The sequence below is a fragment of the Paroedura picta genome, chromosome 1 (genome assembly GCF_049243985.1).
Source record: "Paroedura picta isolate Pp20150507F chromosome 1, Ppicta_v3.0, whole genome shotgun sequence".
Taxonomy (NCBI): Eukaryota; Metazoa; Chordata; class Lepidosauria; order Squamata; family Gekkonidae; genus Paroedura; species Paroedura picta.
The window spans coordinates 75,813,744-75,833,088 of record NC_135369.1 but is presented as its reverse complement, the minus strand read 5'-3'; the positions used below and the strand labels follow the sequence as shown (position 1 = coordinate 75,833,088).

General features: G+C 41.7%; 1 protein-coding gene and 1 long non-coding RNA gene across 9 annotated transcripts in view; one reads left to right on the top strand and one right to left on the bottom strand.

The window, feature by feature from the left end:
• The window catches only part of LOC143840470 (uncharacterized), a 40,789-nt gene extending 30,985 nt beyond the window's left edge, over positions 1–9,804 (bottom strand). The window contains exon 1 of the long non-coding RNA XR_013232204.1: positions 9,713–9,804. This is a non-coding gene — a long non-coding RNA (uncharacterized LOC143840470). The remainder of the gene's footprint in view (positions 1–9,712) is intronic.
• Positions 1–19,345, top strand: part of CRIM1 (cysteine rich transmembrane BMP regulator 1) — a 188,842-nt gene that overhangs the window by 45,527 nt on the left and 123,970 nt on the right. For 3 of the 8 annotated variants that reach the window (XM_077344025.1, XM_077344020.1, XM_077344033.1), the window contains one exon: positions 1,848–1,957. The exons of 3 other annotated variants lie outside the window; for them this stretch is intronic. In XM_077344025.1, the coding sequence (XP_077200140.1) occupies positions 1,927–1,957 (31 nt within the window). In that variant the 5' untranslated portion in view covers positions 1,848–1,926. Of the gene's footprint in view, positions 1–1,847; positions 1,958–12,498; positions 15,846–16,662; positions 16,831–19,345 lie in introns of those variants that run through there. 2 more of the 8 variants (XM_077343977.1, XM_077344003.1) reach the window with 2 other exon arrangements.

Sequence of the window (19,345 nt, the reverse complement as noted above, 5' to 3'; positions counted from 1 at the left end):
GTGTATGTTGAGTTTCCTGCTATAGAACTGGGAGAAATGATAGCTGTTGGAATGCTTAGAGCTGTAAGCAGACATTGGTGAAAAGCAGGTTTGGCGGTGGAGGCTGGCAGCACTCCTCCCGCTGCACAGTGGCCAGCTGCAGCGGAGGCTGGCGGCGCTTCTTGCCCAGTGGAGGCAGGGAATCACCTCTGATTGACCTTCAGTGGGGGAGGGCCCTCCCAGTTCTGGCCAATGAGGGACCACCAGTGATTTCTGACACCATGCAAGCTCCTCTGAGTGACCCTGGAGGGGGAGGGCCTTCCCCATGAAGTCCAATCAGATGGCCAGCACATTGTTGGAAGCATTCTGCACATTTTATTGGGTATGATACCTTGAGTGGGAGAGCTTAAATCTTATAAGGATGTGATGTGTTTGCAGTATCAAGGATTTAGAACTCTGTGACCTATTAAAGGGTTGCACAAGGGAATTTTTAATTTTGGTTCCTACAGCTACACAAAGTGATAATTAGGTACATCAATTGCTCATGCGTGTGAGAGAGACAGTAAGTGCACAAAGGTTTCCCAACTGTAAGGTCACAGTATAATTTTAAAAGAACTTTCTGGTTTCAAAGTTTGCCCTCTTATGCACAGGTGGTTCAGCTCCATTGTGAACAACTGGGTATCTGTCATTTATGTGGATAAAAGTGCACACAGGTTCCAATATAGTACATACATTAAGGAAAATTGCAAGAATGAAAACAGTTTAGCTTGTATTAGCCATTTGCCAAGTTTTTGCTGAACTGATGTTTTCATGATACATGGAGTATGAAAATTACCACTCTTTGAAATAATGATGTATTTAAATGTTTTTCACATCTTTGCATTCAAACCCTCTATCTAATCTAATAAATACATTAAAACAATGGCAAATTAAAATCGCCATTAAACTTTTAGAATACAGAGGCTAGCATTTAGAAACCAGACTTTTAGTTGTACTTCCATCTGTTATGAACAGAATTAATTTGTAAAATATTGGCGTAATAACCTAGAAAAGTCTGTATATCCATGCAGTTTTAGGAATAAATAAACACATGTGAAAATTCAAAAATCTTATTTTTGGTATTTCTTTACCACCATCCCAAAAAACAAAATCTAACTTTTTTGCTATACTGTATTCTTAATGCTATTTTATGTCATAGATAATTGAAGTAAATTATATTTGATTATCTTTAAGAATTTGAAACTGAAGCATTGAGGCTTCATCAAATCCTGCCTAATTGGCCTCTTTTTTTTAGCATTTGTATCTTCCAAAGGTTGGAAAGCTCATGTCCAATATATTTTTAAAACCTATTCAACAAGCTGCTAGCCATAAATAGATACATCATTTTAGATAATGCATATTTATTAGACAAGCATCCATAAAGCATAAAACAATGACAGGTTAATTATGTATTATCTGCAAAAAATAATATTACCCATAAAATGTACTGAATTACAACTTTTAACAATATTTGATCCACTGCATATATGAGTGATTCTCTGAATAATTCTATTCATTGGCTTTTACCCTGGGACATCACGCCCAGCTTATTGTTACAGCACTTGAATGCATGAAATTAAAATAGCATTAAAGCTAACAGAATGGCAGCAGATCTGTCATTGGGTAGTTGTGCCAGTTCTCACGTTTGAAAATGCATGCAGTTATAGAAGTGGCCAGTAGTTATTATTCAATCTTGATCAAATTGGCAATGCATAATCTGATATGACAGTTCAGCTGTCATTTCATCTATCGACCCTTTGGGCAGTGAGCTTAGATCAACCTCTTTATAAATTTTAAACTTTCATTCTGTGTCTCTCTTTTCTGTTTAGGTTTTCGCCCCTCCCCAACAACTTGGCTGTAGAGTGGGACCTTTCCCACTTTGCTGGTGACGTCTTAGCAGGATCCGTTATGGGGAGGAGCAGCATCAGCAGTTCTGAGGGTGAGTAGAGGCTGCCAGGTCTTGGCCCTGGAAGGTAGTGCCTCTCTTCCTCTTTCCAAGAAAAGTGGAACATTTGTACAGGCAGTGTCTTTCCAATCTATGTACTTAGGGCAAAATAAAATACTGCCACAATTTACAGGCAACACATTCTTACTGGTGATGAAAAATATTCTGCATGGAGAAAACATTGGTATTTGGCATTTTTGTCCCCTTCTTCCATCAACTTATTTGAGTCCTCACTTAATGCTTCATATAGTTTCTGAATGTAGATCTTAGGTAGTTACTGAAGATTCTTTTGTCAATTGAGAGGAAAGTGCAATTTTGTCTGAAGTGTTATCAGGCAACAGGAGAAATTCCAAAGTTCTATAAAAATCATACTCAAAATACTACTGTCGAATAAATTTGCAGTTCCAAAATATCAGGTGAAGTACTTGCTCTGAAAAATAATCACAACTGAAGATAGAGCAGTCCCCAGGTAGTTTTAATATTATTTCCAATTGTGATCATATAACTAAGTCTACACTTGTTTGACTAAGGGAAGGCTGCAGTGCTATAAGAAAAGCGGCATAAATGCAATTAGTTTTTTGCTTACTCAAGAAGATAATGTCATCTCCAGTGGTTCATTCAAAATCCTATCTTGTCCCACAGTCTGTGCATCTGAGAGACCTTGCCTCATCTGAATGCTGACTAGTTAGTTATATTTGGTAAAGAAACCAGACCCAGAAATAAAGTTTGGTCCAATAAAAAAAAATTAGTACTTTATTCTGAAAGAGCTGCATGAGAAAGGAATGATGAGTTATAATCTAGTGGTATAAGCTGTTTGACTCTTTGAGTGGTTCACTGTAGTGTTATTCTAGAATAATAGTTGAGATCAAATTGAGATTGTATACAAACCATTTTTCACAGTATTTTCACTGCTATCATTACTTGGATGCTTTTTCAGTCATTCCTAGAATTAGAATGATGTGAATATTTTTGACAGCCAGTAGATCAGTGGAATAGGTCTTATTCTTACCTAGGTGTGTTAGAGGAGAAGAGAACAACTGGTTTTTTTATGCTCGGCTTTTCCCTACACGATAAACCTTATCCATCCTCTCCCCTCAACAGACACTCTTTAAGGTAGTTGGGGCTGAGAGAGCTCTAAGAGAACTGACTAGCCCAACATCACTCAGCTGGCTGCATCTGGAGGAGTGGGAAATCAAACCTGGTTCTCCAGATTAGAGTCTATCACTCTTTAACCACTGGATATGGATTAAAGTAATTAAATATCAGGAAGCATAAATTATTATGAATTGGTTATAAACAATGTGGCAGCCAAATTTGTAGAAAATATCAAATTATTAAAGATGGTGAAAACCAAGATGGATTGTGTACAGAACACTCTTAAGTTTGTGAGTGGGCAATAACATGGCAAATGAAGTTAAGTTTTGGTAAGTGTAAAATGATGCTCACCTGAAGAAAAAAATCCTACACTGCCTTTCTCTGCAGAGTCTTCCTTGGTGGTCTTACCCACTGAAAAAAATGCATCTGTGCTGATCATCATTCAATCAACACAAGCATTGTGTTTGCACTAGCCGTATTCCCCCCCTGCAATAACAGTTCAGGTGGGAAAATCTATTCATATTGTTGTACCTTGGGACACCCAGTGAAGTTGATGAGAAATACATTTAAGAAAGACAAAAGGATGTACACTTTACACTTTGAGTAATTAAATTGTTGGATGCTCATTGGCAAGTGGTTAGTTGCTGTATGGAAAAAGACTTGATGTAAAATTGATCTTAGGGTATGTTCTGAAGGCATAGGTAAAGGTAGAGGTATCCCCTGTGCAAGCACTGGGTCATGTCTGACCCTTGGGGTGACGCCCTCTAGCATTTTCATGGCAGACTTAATACGGGGGGTGGTGGTTTGCCAGTGCCTTCCCCAGTCATTACAGTTTACCCCCCCCCCCAAGCTGGGTACTCATTTTACCAATCTCGGAAGGATGGAAGGCTGAATCAACCTTGAGCCAGCTGCTGGGATTGAATTCCCAGCCTCAGGGGCAGAACTTTCAGACTGCATGTCTGCTGCCTTACTACTCTGCGCCACAAGAGGCTCTTCTGAAGGCATATGAAGCGGCAAACAAGGCTGAATTTATATAGGTAAAGGCTTTTGTAGGGTATTGCCTGGAAATCTTATTTTACTGCTATTACTTCTGTGGATATAGATGTAATTAAATACTAGCACCAGTTCAAAACAGTTAGGTACCTTCCAATTTCATTTCTGACAAATTAACAGTGAGACATGATGTCCTGAGTAGGCATGAAAACTATGTGGATCATGAAGCCTGGTAACAGGTAATCTGGTTCTGGTTGTAGACTTCTTTGATCCCTTCTGTTGTGAATTGTACAGTACAGTCATATGATAGCACAAAGAATGCCAAAACTAATGAAGGAAACGGGAAAAACAAACTCAACCTCAAATATGCTGAAACTACTAATAGGAGTCAAGCTACATCATACCACACAATATATTTTCAATGCAGCAATAGTAATGCTTATCTCAATTATAACAATTTGAGGCTTTCACTCTTTACTTTTATATTTCCAGATAGCAACACCTGATCAGGATTAATGTATAATTTCTGAATGTGGGTCTCTTTGAAAAAGTTTGTAACACTGACCAGTGAGGGAGGACTTTGAGACTGAAACACATATGGTCTTGTTTTGGTCATTTGACATGTTCATCAACTTTGTATATGAAATCATTACAGCTTATATAAATAGACAGCTTGGTCTAGTAGTTAAGGGCAGCAGACTCTAATCTGGAGAACCAGGTTTGATTCCCTCCTTTTCCATGTACAGCCAGCTGGGTAAACTTGGGCCAGTCACAGTTCTCAGAGCTCTCTCAGCCTCACCTATTTCACAGGATGTCTGTTGTGGAAGAGGGAGAGTAGGTGATTGTAAGCCACTTTGAGACACCTTTGGGTAGTAAAAAGTGGAGTACAAAAATTACTTGTTGCATACATTTTTGTGTAGTGTTAAATTCAAAGCTGACAAGTAGTACAAGATTCTTTGTTCATACAGTAACTATTCAGTGCAATGTGGCTTTTTTTCTTGAGTATTTACTGACTTGTAGCTTTACTGTAGGTATTTGTCTTTACAGAACCAGATATTTTAAAATAAAATCTACCACCCTGCTCTTAGGTAACTATGTGCCACTCTTGAGCTTCACATATATCTTCATCATGCATAAAAATAACTATATCAGTTACTTTTAACAGAACAAAGAATATATAATGGAATGCACAAAATTAGACTAAAATTCTAATGTACTTGCTAGCAGTGGGAACTGGTGGGGGAAAGTCATTTTCACATACCAAATAAATAACTTACTGTAGGCATTGAACTTTGAGCTTCTGCCAGATAACTTGGGATATTTGCCATTTTTGTTTAGCTTCTGTTAAATTAGTGCTGGTTGATAGTTAGCACAGATGGGTGTGTACATGTGGAAGAATGTAACCTGTTATGTCAGTACTGGTATGTGAGGACATGCCTTATACTTGACCTGTGTAAGCAAAGCCCATAATATTTCAGACTTGTCTCAGCAGGAAAGGTTTTATTAGGGGGGTTAAAATAACTCAAACTGGTCAAAATGTGTTACTACTGCAAAAAAGTAAAATTCTTGCAATTATTAATCTGAGATATTTTTAAAATTATCATTCTATAGCTAATACAATGTTTTATTTCTAAAATCTTAAAACTAGGTAAATGTTATATTCATACAGTAATATACCCAGTACATGTACACTACTAGAGAAAAAGCCTGTTGCACCCAGGGAAACAATAAGCACACCTGGCCTTTCTGGGGGCTAGCTATGTGGTAAAAGTGTAAATCATGGGAGGGAGAAGGAAGGCAGAATGCAGAGGCCAAGCTGGGTCCCTTGGGGCTGGCAGGCAGCCTTTACTCCCCAGACCCATGAGGGCCCACCTCCAAACCTTAAGAAACATTTCTAACTTCAAGGTCTCCAACCTCAAGGGTGAATTGAAAAATTGGAGGTCATCTGCAGACTATAGGGATCAACTCCCCAGGGAAAAATGGCTGTTTGGGAGGGGTGACTCTTCAGTGACAACTAATCTCCAGGCTCCTGGATATGAACTGCTGCTTGGGAGGGGGGAACTCTGTGACACTGTGTCCCAGAGAGGTTGTGAGTTGCGAATCTCCAGTTGGACCCGGGCATTTGCCGAAATTGCAGGTCATTTTTAGGTTGCAGAGACCAGTCCCCCTGGAGAAAAGGACTACGTGGAAGGGAAGACTCTCTGACTTTGGATCCCATGGAGGTGCAGGGATACCAGGCTCCAGATGGGAAAAAAGAAAAATGCTATGTGGCAGTAATTGCTAATAACAAGCATCAAATAATTCATAAAGTTGTCAGTTATTTCCTTCAATGAAAATATTTAATAGTAAAATTTGCTTGAACTGAAAACATTTCAGTCTGTACGTCCTTCAGTTCAGTTCAATATCAAAGTAAATACAACTGTTTTTTTATGTTGCAAACAAACATTGGTTGGCAAAGAACTTGCAAAGGGTTTCTCAATTATTGCCTCTATGTCAGCTTTCCTCAACTTTTTTTACTATTGAAAAAGCTTTGAAACAATCTTCAGGTTTCAAGAAACCCCAGAAGTGGAATCTCTGGGTCCCAGCTGGAGGCTGGCATCTTTAGCACTGTTCAGGGATGCCAGCCCCCAGATGGGACCTGGAAAACCACCAGAATGAAAGCTCTTTTCTAGACTGCAGAGATGAGCTCCCCTGTAGGAAAGGGCTGCTTGTGTAGAGGGGTGCCTGTGGCACTGAAACCATTGAATGGCAAAGAAATTACAGTTGGTTTCTCAATTACTGCCTCTGTCAGCTTTTTAAACTTTTTTACCATTATGAAACCCCTTACATGCTTTTCAGGCTTCATGAAACCTCAGAAGTTGGATTTCCAGGTCCCAGATGGAGGCTGGCATCCCTGCAACTGTTCAGGAATGCCAGCCTTCAGGTGGAACCTGGAGAACCTCCAGAATGAAAGCTCCTCTCCAGATTGCAGAAATCAGTTCCTCTGGAGGAAAGGACTGCTTGGGACAGGGGCTGTGTTGTGCCCCCCCCCCCACACACACAGAACACAAAGACAAAATATTCCTTCTGAAATTGCAAACCTGAAATTCTGAAATTGCAAACCACACAATCACATCTCCATGTAGGAGATACTGGAGTATCTCCCTCCTTGGATAGCTCTGAGAAGCCTTTGGCCAGAAGGCCCATATTTGAATTAAAAGAATTCCATAACAGTCAGTGAGCAAGTCAAAAAAGCTTTACACCATCCTCCTGCAACAGCTTCTTCTGTCTGTGCTCTAAGTATATCTCTTTAAGGCAATGGTGATTTGTACTGCTTGGTGTAGTGGTTAAGAGCAGCTGGATTTGATTCCCTGCTCCTCTACTTGGGGGTGACCTTGGGCTAGTCACAGTCCTGTTAGAAACTGTTCTCACAGCTCCTTCAGCCACACCTACCTCACAGGGTGTCTGTTTTGGGGAGAGGGAAAGATGGTGTTATAAGCCACTTTGGGCAGTGAAAATGAGGGTATAAAAACCAACTCTTCTTCTACTGGGAAGGTGCTACTGGGAAACAGTGTCTCCCCTCTCCACATGTCCCCATGGGCTCATGGTGCTTCTTTGCCCCCTTTACAGTTACCCCATCTTCCATGCCATTGGTCTCAAATTTGCTTTGTTGTGATGGTCTTGGAAAGACTGCAGCATACCCATGGTGGTATCTGTATGGAAACGAAAGTCTACAACTTCCCAATCCCACTCACATTATTCTCCCTGCTGCAATTTCCTGTGATAGCTACCCCCAAAGCATTCCTCCCTTCTCACATGACTTACTCATGAGTAAACATTCACAGGGCAGATGATTTTCTTGGGCACCCTGGGTCCCAGAGGACCAGCAGTGGGGGCTGTTTCTGGGTCTCCTGCAGCCCCCCACATCCAGAAAGCACACAGAGGCTGCTAAAGCTCCGCCCATGTCCTCCAAGTTGAAAGAGGCCAGGGCAACTTACTGGCAGCAGGGCTTTTTCTGAGGCTGGTTTCTCTTTCATCCAGCAAACCTCTGAAACTGGCAGGAAGTTGGAGGTGGAGAGCTTACATCTTATTAAGCCCTACTGTCTCTTGATTGGGTCTAAACTACCTGGGCGAGCTATTCCTGGATGAGGGCCAATCAGGTAGTGGGGGAGTGGTCAGTTTGGATTTTATAAGGTTTCTTGATGAGGATGAGGATACTTGCTTATATAGCTAATGTATCTAAAGAGACTTTTCATTCAAGTTGCAAAAATGGTTTTTAATTGTCATAAATCATTTTTCTCTAACACTGCTAAACCTGTATTAATGTGTCACAATCAGACTATAATTCATTTATATTTGCACCATCTATGCTTCGCTAGAATTGAAAAAGTCAGTAGGCAGACACCACCAATAGATTTACAGTGCAATGTTATACAGTTACTCCAATGTAAGCCTATTGAAATCAATGGGCTTAGGCTGGAGTAACTTCGCATACGAGTTAAGATTTCTATGGTTATTAAACACATGGGAAAAAGTTATAATTATATTCATCTATTTTTCCAACACAAGTCCAGCCCCACAGTGAATGTTGCAATGCTTTCTGGCATTGAAAAAAGTCTGGTGTCAGTCTTTGAACATTCTTGAATATGCACAGGCCAGATATGTTGCCACTCGTAACTTTTTACTTGTGCATGCATAATATCGATCTAATTCCCAGCATAGCTTCATCTTTATTTATTTATTTAGATTTCTATACCGCCCATTTCTTTGCAGCTCTGGGCAGCTTACTTTGTATACTTAAATCCAAAGATTGTGGCCATGAACAGGCCAGACAGATCTTTCTATAAACCTGAGGAAAACCCCCAGGTTTTTAGAAAAATATGAAATCTAAAAATAAAATTGGGGTTAAAATACCCCAAATAATTGAGACAATGTGCATAGCTATGAGAAACTAATGCCCTCAGTAGCTATTGCTAAGTGATCATATCACGATCACCAGCCATCAAACCTTGATTTCAATAAAAGGCAGGGAAGGGGCATGGCCCTTTCCCATGGTCTTTAAGTCTTTGAGGGGAGTTTTCCAGGAACCATCAGGGGGCCTAATGAGGGATTATGTGATCGCCATCTTTCTTGTTTTTGCTGTTTTATCTGTTTTAGATTGTATTTTATAGGGGGGTTTATGCTTTTACTATGTTGTGAGCCACCATAAGCCAGCTTGTCTGGGAGCAGTGGGGTACAAATCTTAATTATAAATAAAATAAATACCCTATCATTTTATTTCATATATCCTATAATAAAACTTTTAGTATTATGAAATGTAAGCAGTGACATTTGTACGTGTAATTAGCAGCTGTTTTCTGAAACGCACTTCAGCAATATTTTGAAATCAGTAGTTTCACAATGTATGGTATAGTATTTCTATAAGCTTGTAAATAAGATTTAAATAAATGGTTGCTTCATTTGGCTTACAGTTTGTCTTGAAATAGCAATATAAGGCAAATTGGCAGGCAGAGGATACACTGCACATTGCTGAACCATGTATATCTGCATGCAAACTCCAGAAATATAGCAGAGCACTCTGTGTGGCACTCTGTATAGTTCTTTCTGAAGGGTACTGGTCTTATAGAAGGCAGACAGCATAGATCTGATTTATGAGATATGGGAGGTACAAAGTGTGCTTACCTGTGCAGTTTGATATTTCAATAAAAGGTTCTTTCCTTGTTCATCAGTTTTTTTGAATGTAGTACTCACACTGTCTGTCAGATAAGTGTTACTGCAAACTGTATTTAAACAAAAACTGCCCATGTGCACAGCTAGCAAAGGTATAAACCAAGCTTCTGAATCTGAGTACCAGTTGTAACCAGATAAGCTAAAGTTGTATATTGACACAATGCACTCTCAGGCATTCCTTTGCATGCTATAAATGCTTTCAAATAATGCATTCCTCAGGCAGTTTAGCTACCAAAGTTCATTTTGTGGAAAAAAAATTCCGTTTGGCATTGCTCAGTTACTTTGATACGACCTTTCACTTTAAGCATTAGTTAGACTTTAGTATTTGAGGTTTATCAGTTTTTGTAATCATTTAATTAATAATTTTTAACATTTGTTCTCATAAAGAGTGCTGCACTCTTTATGTGGTTTAAGATAATCTCTTCCAAAGTTCCTTTTCTGCTTTCATTTCCTATTAACATTATTTGGTGTTTAATGTAAGAGTTGTAAAAACAGTAAGTATGGTGATATGAGGATTCTGTCCAGATTGGGGGAGAAATTCATGTATTCAAATTACTTTCAGGAGAATAATTGTACAACTACTTTTGTAGCCAGTATTTACTATTCTACTGTCAAATGCTCACTATACCAAGGAGATGTAGCATGTTCTGGCTAAAAATCAACCTACTTAAAAGCTTCTTTGTCATTCTGAAGACATAAAAAATGTTGATGATAGTATAGTTCTACTGTTTGTACAGCAGTTCAGCGCTAATCTGTTGGTATATTTCAAACATGTCTTTCAGTACTCAGTTGAAGTAGTGTTTCAAATAAAGATTGATTTGGAAAGCTTTTAAAATGTGATAAACTCTCTGTAATGTATTTAGTTTTGACTTCAACAGAAGTGTACTAGAAAAAATAAAATCAGAGTCCAATAGCACCTTTAAGAACAACAAAGATTTATTCAAGGCATGAACCTTTGAGTGCATGCACTCTTCCTCAGACTAATGAACAACCATCATAACAGTGGAAATATAAGGCAAAAGTTAATTATGGTAAATTAATAATCTGTCACAACATACAAATTCAGCCATATGATGCCATATGATAATTCTTTGCTAAAACAGCCAATCAGTCCCCTTGAGTTCAATTGTAGCTTACAAAAACATTGGAGAAATGATTTGGTGCTTGCACAGGGGATACCTTTACCTTTAGCATCACATTACCGTCACATTATCCCAAATAAAATAAAGGAGAGGATTGTGAGGAATGTGGATATAAGAGTTGAACGAGGTTAGCATGCATAGTGAGATAAAAAGCCGATGTCCTTGTTGAGTCCAAGGTATGCTATTATTTTGAGTGTTGCAATATCCTGCATTTCTGCAATCTCCCATTTTTGGAGTTCCTTTGCAGTAAAACAGCTACTTTGAGGTCCCTTATTGAATATCCTGGAAGGTTGAAGTGTTCCCCTACAGGTTTTTCAGTCCTGGGGTTTTTGATGTCAGATTTGAGTCCACTAATTCTTTGGCGGAGTGTTTGACCTGTTTGCCCTATGTAGAGAACAGAGGGGCATTGTTAGCATTTTATGGCATATACAAGGTTAGAAGATGAGCAAGTGAATAAGCCTATGATGGTGTAGACCAGTGGTCCCCAACCCTTTTCAGGCCGGGGAGAGGGAGGCCTAGGGACTGGAGGGGAAGAGGGAGAGCTGTGAGTGCCGCACTGTAGGGGAGAGGCACAGGTGCAAATGCGCAGGCACAGCAGCTCCACACCTGCATGTTTGCGCCTGCTGGCGAGCACCACTCTCCCTCTCCCACCCACCCATGGACCTCCCTCTCCCCTAGGCTTCAGCGATTCAGCCACCAAAGCGGCCGATCGCTCCCGGCGCAGTGAGCACCACGCCGTGGGGGGGAGGGAGGCGCACCTGTGCCTCCCCCCCCCCGAAGCGGCCCAGTACCGGGCTGTGGCCGGGGGGTTGGGGAACACTGATGTAGGTGATGTCCAGTAATTGTTTCATTGGAGTGTATGTGGCAGCAAAGTTGGCATCTGGGTTTGTTGCAGGCTCTGGTACCAGTGTTAGATGCTGCATTGTTGTGAGTGAGGAGTGCACTAGAATAGCCATTCTCCCTTGACATTCAGGAGGACGCCTCGGTGGGTGTTTCCTGCCACTTTAACTGGGAGGCAGGACTAATTTTCAACTTCCTGTCCTGCGTGGTGGGAGGCACCCTGCTCCAGTCGTCTTCCTGCCTATCCTGGGAGTAGCAGTTCTGACTGGTCTCTCCCAAATTATTAATGTGTAGTGTTAAAATTGATAATTCAAATTAAATTGTAGTTCATAAGTCAGTAGTTCTTAGTACTAAAGTGTTTAGAGTGTTAGAATTGTTTTTTCTTAAGATTAAAACAGTTACAGTTTAAATTCTTTTACAATTGGGCTCATGCCCTTAAGGCGCCCCCCTTAACAGAGCCATAGCTCTTAGGGTTTAAAGCCTTTAAAAAGTTGTTTTTTCCTGTTGGAAGTTTTTAGTACACACTTTTTGGGCGGTTGCTTAAAGAAGCCTCCGTTTTTTACATTGAAAACGTTTGGATCGCAGCAATCCTATGGCTGTGAAGCAAGCTCATTCTGAGGGCCTCTCCTCAGACGACGATCCTCCGGCCCCCGAGATGACATCCTCCTCTGCGGGCGTGGCCGGCAGCGGTCTGTTTCGGGCTGCCGTTGCCGCCAAGGCCGTGAGTGATAATGAGCGCTCTAAGGCGCTGCCCGCCAAAAAGCCGCGTGGTGCGAACCCGGCTATTACAGCAGCCCAGGAGCAGCCATCTTCCCCAACTGTTCCTGTCGGCAGCCATTTTGAGGGGCAGTCTTCTTCATCGAAGCAGATAAGTAACGCTTCCCTACCCTCCCCAGATCATGCAGCAGGGAGTTCTCTAGGTTCCCTTCCTCCAGAATTTTTTAACATGTTAAAGGCTGCTATGAGGGAGCAAATTGAGAAGTATGAGAGAAAGAGAAGTTCCAGAAGTCTCCTCAGGCACCATAGGGAGGGTAGCCAAAACTGGCCCTCTAAGGCTGCTCAAAAGAGAGTGAGGGTCAGCCCAAACAGATATGACTCTTCTTCTCAGGAGGATTTAGAAACTCTCAGGTCCAAGGATGACAGCTTTTCTCTCAGATGAGAAAGAGATTGAACCTATTAATGTGTCAGCTCAATCAGAAAGATTGGTCAAGAGTGAGGACACCCACTATATGCTGGCAAAGGTCCTTGGGGGTATGATGCCATACCCGAGGATAAGCAGTTGGACACAAAAAAGAGGTATCATGGGCCAAAGGGCAAGGGAGAATACTTTCCCAAATTGGGTCCCTCTCAAGATAATTTTCCCTCTTCCAGAGTTTTTTTAGAAAAAAAAAAAAAAAGATCAGAGCCAAAGGGCAAAGGCCCCTTAGTAAATAAACAAGTACCTTCATTTATAAAGCAGCTCTATGCTATGCCTTACTGTGGAGAATCCATCCTACAAATTCCCCTGATAGATGCTCCCATCGCAGCTCTTCAATCTGGTGCCCTCATCTCTGAGGATGGAGAGGGTTTCCTTAGAGATGCTATGGACAAAAAGGCAGAAACTGCCCTGTGACGCACTCACGAGGCCGTGGCCATGGCAATCAAGGCTTCTTCAGCCACATCTATCATGAACAGGGAAGGGATTGCCTGGTGTAGAAACCTATTGGAGCTAATTCTTGAAAAGGATAAGAGAGTAGTGAAAGGTGTGTGTAGAGTTCTAAAAGCAGTGTCTTTTTCTGCAGATGCTACCTTGGACGCAATGGCGTTTTTTGCAGTAAGGTCCTTAGCCTCCAACACAGTGGCTAGATGTTTGCCTTGGCTAAAAGCATGGTCAGCAGACTACCAATCAAGGGCATGCGTAACAGCATACCCCTTTGTAGGTGAAAAATTGTTTGGGGATCATCTTGACAATAGTCTTATTGAAACTAAGGATAAGAAGAAAAAAAGCTATGCCCAAAGAGTACGTAAGGAAAATTCCTTCTTTAGATTCCAACACACCATTCCCAGTTACTGATCAAATTATAGGAGGGGAAACTGGAGTAATAACAATATCAACAATTTTTGTCCCTCAGGGCGCAGAGTGGCTTTAGATCAAACAAGCCTTCTAACAGGAATGACAGGTCACAGAATGACCAAAAACCACCTAAAGCATGACTCAGAGTCCATTCCAGTAGGGGGGAGGTTGCAAGAATTTGCCCAGGCTTGGCAACTTCCTCCCATAGACACATGGGCAAAAGGTACAGTCACAAACAGGTACAAATTGGAACTGTACCATATTCCTCCAGAAAGATTTTTGCCTTCCTCCAGGTTAAAAGACCCAGCCAAGAGACGGAGGACTCTAACGGCAATAAAACACCTTTTAGCCATTCGAGCCATAGAACCGGTTTCACACTCGGAGCAGGGACACAGAATCTACTCAATATTTTTTACAGTTCCAAAACGCACAGGAGACTGGAGGGCCATCTTGGACCTCAAGTTCTTAAACAAATTCATAAAACTCTGTCATTTCCGCATGGAGACCCTGAGGTCCATAGCGGAAGCCTTGCAACAAGTTCCTAACTTCGCTGGACCTTCAGGAGGCCTACCTACACATACCAATATTTCTACCCCATGGAAGATTCCTCAGATTCTGTGTGCAGGGAGTACACTATCAGTACAAGATTCTCCCTATCTGGCTCTCATCTGCACCCAGGGTCTTCACAAAAATCCTAGTAAATGCCCTAACAGGTCTAAAAATGACCAAGACAAAACAGATCACCAGCACAGTCATTCAGGCAAGACACACCAACCTACTTCAGTTGGCAAGTCCGATGGGTCTGCTCATTTCCTATATGGAAGCAGTGCAATGGGGGAGGTTCCATGCCAGGGCCCTACAGATGCTTCTCAGACCCTACCAATTCAGGATATCCAAAAAGTGGACATGTCAGTGAAGGTTCCTCTAGACTCCAAAATGGTCTTACATTGATGGTGATGCCCCAAAAATCTGAGCCAGGGTCGAACATATTTAATCTGGAGGGAGGAACAAAAATTTTACAGTTGCCAGTCTTTTAGGCCGGGGAGCAATTTGGAACAACCAAAATATACAGGGTCAGTGCTCCATAGAGGAGTGCAGACAGCCAATCAATTGGTTAGAACTGAGAGCAGTTCGATTGGCACTAGGACACTTTGCAGATCAGATCCATCAGTGCCACATTCTGATAAGGACAGACAACGTGGTAACAAAGGCCTACCGAAATCATCAGGGAGGTTCCAAATCACCCAGACTTCAGGGGAAGCTCAAAGAATAGTCACATGGGCAGAAAGTCACCTAGCCTCTCTCAGAGCAGAACACGTGAGAGGTGTATTAAACATACAGGCAGACTTCCTAAGCCGTCAGATAGTATCAGACACAGAATGAATGCTGAAAAGAGAGGTATTTCAACTAGTAACCAAGAGACTAAGCAAGCCAATATTGGACTTTTTTGCATCCAGCACCAATGCACAGATCATCAGGTTTTGCACCAAATTTCACCACCCAAGGGCGGAATTCTCAGATGGCCTAACATCCCAGTGACCGGAGGGTTGGCTTTATGCCTTCCCTCCACCCCCACTTCTACCATGCCTCCTAAGAAAAATAGAATCCTCAAAAAAACGAGATCATTCTAATAGCCCTCGATCGGGCAAGACGCCCATGGTTCTCAGAAATAGTGAAGATGGCAGTGTCTCCCCCCTTTACTCTCCCAATTTTCAGAGATCATCTCCAGCAAGGTCCAACCTTCCATCCGAAACTGGAGTGGTAGTCTTTGACCACATGGAAGTTGAGAGGAAACAGCTCACCTACTTAGGTTATTCTTCAGGAGTCACAGAAACAATCCTGGACTCCAGGAGGAGTTCGATTAATAGAATTTACTCTTGTTCATGGAAGTCCTTCGTGAGGTGGGCGAAGAGGAAGAAAAGGAATTTTCTCAAGCCTTCCGTGGCCAGTATTCTATATTTCCTACAGGAGGGCAAAATCCGAGGCCTTAGATCAACCACCCTCAGACGCCTGGTGGCAGAACTAGTCTTGGTCGTACCATCCATTGAAGGTACTATACTCTCAAAACACACACACATTGTTAGATTCCTAAAAGGAACAAAGAACCCCAGTGGTTCATCGTTTTCCTTCATGGAGGCTAAATTTGTTTCTAACAGCCCTAACCAAGGTCCCATTTGAACCAGTTCAGTCAATTGACTTAAAATTCAATTTAGATGTTAGACACGCCCTGAAGGCTTATCTTATTAGCATTGAAAAGTTCAGGGTATCTGATTCTTTATTTATCAATATTGCACCACCTAGACTAGGTCTAAGGCATCAATCGGTAGAACGCTAAAAACATGCATCATAGAGGCTTACAGAACCCAGGGATTTCCTATTCCTGAGGGCATAACTGTGTACTCAGAAGCTGTGCTACAAATGCAGCAATGTCCAGGGGAGTCTCATCTGGTCAAATCTGCAGGGCAGCAACCTGGTCAAATATATATCCACCTTTATAAGGCACTACAAGTTTTCATACCTTAGATGCAGTGGAGACAGCTTTTGGCAAAAGTGTGCTCCAACATGTGGTTCCTTAGGTTCTTAGAAGCACCCACCCTGTTTACTGGGGACTGCTTGTTAAGTCCCACGGAGGCATCCTCCTGAATGTCAAGGGAGAACGACCATTGAATCACTTACCATGAATGGTCCTTCTCCTTGAAGTCAGGAGGACGCCTCGTCCCTCCGCTTGCTTCTACCTGAACCACATGATTCTCAAATTTATTAAAATAATAAATAAATAAATAAAAATATTTTCCTATGTATTCACATTAATTGACTCATATTAGGGGAGAGACCAAAAGAAGTCAGTATAGTTTTTTTTTTAATAGTTTTGACATGTTTAAAGAATTGTTTATTTGGAGAGGCTTGTCATCCAGACTGGAGCAGGGTGCCTCCCACCACGCAGGACAGGAAGTTGAAAATTAGTCCTGCCTCCCTCCCTGTGGGAAACACCCACCGAGGCGTCCTCCTGACTTCAAGGAGAAGGACCATTCACGGTAAGTGATTCAATGGTCATTTGGTTATATTAAGTTAGTGAACTATGTGTATGAATATTTTTTATTGACAGCTGTATTGATGGTTTCATATTCATTTGTAACAAATATGGTATCAGACTACCTGAGTCAAAAGCAAGTATATAAATTAAAAGAAACAAAATTGTATTAAAAATAATGTTGTGGTATACAACCATTCACACCCTCATTTTCATCATTTGTGTACTCCTATTGCTTTATTTTTTGTTTTTCCATTTCCACATTTGCACCTTCTAGTGGTTGTTTAAGTATTACATCTCTGCACTTCAAAGAAATATGCTGCAGATACAGCAATGTACTATTGAAGTGACCGCTTGTGGAACAGAAAAAAATACTAAACAATAGTGGCACACGTGACAAAAAGGAGAATACGGGGGAATGCAATGTACTGTTAATAGTACTTAAGATCCTTTATCTATTCTTTGTTGTTGTTGTTTTTTATATATATAATTTTATTATTTATTATTATATGAAGCATTTACAGAAAAGTAAAGAGAAAAAAGCGACCAGCTGATATGGTTTGCCATCCTCTTTTAGCATACATATTGGCATACATATTTAGCATACATATTCAGTTCCCATCACATATTGATCCTGATCTAGAAGTTATTACCATCTTTCTTAGCAGAGTAATTGTTGATACATATGAGAGTATAATCTATTATAAGAATATATTCTATTATTGTCTTAGATGATATAAAGTCAGTTCCCTTCATATATTGGTCCTGTCCTAAAAGTTACTGCTGCTGTCTTCCCCACAGGAAACCAGGAGAATGCTCCACTGTTCATCACATCCTTCAGGTGGTCCAGAAAATGAAATTGTGTTTTTTTCCATAGTAGAGTATTTCTAGTTGTCCTTCTGTCAGGGCCAAAGAAGTCTCTAGCTTGATTCTTGCTTGCAGTCGCCTTTAAGTAGGCTCTGTATACTTTATCAATCTGGATCTCTTCCTCTGGTTGCACAGAGATATCTCCTGATAGCTTCCTGCGTGCTGTCGCCTTTGAATAGACTCTTTTTATTTTGTTGATCCAAATCACTTCCTGCTATAAATAGACTTCCAGGTTTTCGGTGCTTTCCTTCCTTAAATCTGTTTTCCCAAGTTCTTCCAAGGTGCTTTGGATTTTTACGTCCCTAGCTCTCCCCCTCCTGTTGATTAACTTCCAGACATTGAATTCTCGTTTGAAGTATTGTTGGCTGAATTGTGTTTTCATCAGCTATTTTTTCCAGACCGTCGATTCTGTCTAAAAGCTCTTTCTTAGTCTTTCGGATTTCCTTTTCCACCTTATTGACTGCTTTCAGTATCTTTGAGTTCCCTTCGCATAACAAATGGAAAAGCTGTGCCTTAGTTAATTTTTCCATAGTTCTAGGCAGTCACAAACTATAAACAGAAAGTCTCGTGGTGTCTCGCGGGAGCACGAGCGATCCAGAATTATCAGTTTGTTGATCTCCGTATCAAGTCAGCTTCCCCCACTGAACTCTCTCCAGCAAAACTTTAAAGTCTCTCTTTTCTTAAACTCTCTCTTTGTTTGGTTAGTAGGTATAATTAGCTGGGAGTCTCTCACTCGACGAAAGAATTCACTTGTAAATTGGTTGAGGGGGGGGGGGAAGAGCTTGTGGGGAAAGAAAAGGAAAAGCCAGAAAACTTACAGTCTTTACTGTTGTAGACTTCGGCTCTGGGAAGAATGTAGGGTCAGCTGGTCGTTTCAGGCTTAGAAAGTTATTTATGACAAGGGTGCCATCATGACCTTGAGCACATGCCGTGGTGATCCGGAGAGCTTAGTCTCCCTCTCTCTCCACAGATCTGTAGGACCCTCAGGATGCCTTTCCCGGTTCCTGGGGCGACCGGCGAGCAGATTTGCGTATCTGTTCAGGTCTGCCAGGTGCGGTTGCTCCTGACCCTCAGCATGGCTTAAGAGCCGGACAGAAGCCCAGCTGTTACGGCGCCATCTTCAGTCGAATTCTATTCTTTGTTGTTGTTGATGTTAGGTGCGAAGTCGTGTCCAACCCATTGCGACCCCATGGACAATGATCCTCTAGGCCTTCCTGTCCTCTCCCATTTCCTGGAGTCCATTTAAATTTGCACCGACTGCTTCAGTGATTCCATCCAGCCACCTCATTTTCTGTCGTCCCCTTCTTTTGCCCTCAATCACTCCCAACATTAGGCTCTTCTCCCTCCGGGTCAGGAGGACAGCTGGACGGGTGTTTCCCATCTCTCCTTGAGGGAGGCAGATCATTTGAATATTTTGTCTTCCTGTGGGAAACGCCCCTCCGAAACCAGTCTTCTTCCTGCCTCGCGAGGGAGCAGACGCGACTTAGAGTCCCGTGCTGTTTTCATGCAAGCAGGCAAGGATTGTTGGGCCCTTGAGACAAGGGAACAATTTTCGAGAGCTACATAGCCGCGGCTTGGGAAGGCATCGACGAGCTGAGCTCCCTCGAAACTGCGCCGGATCGGGCAGCGAGGTCGAGCTCCGCGGCGGCGGC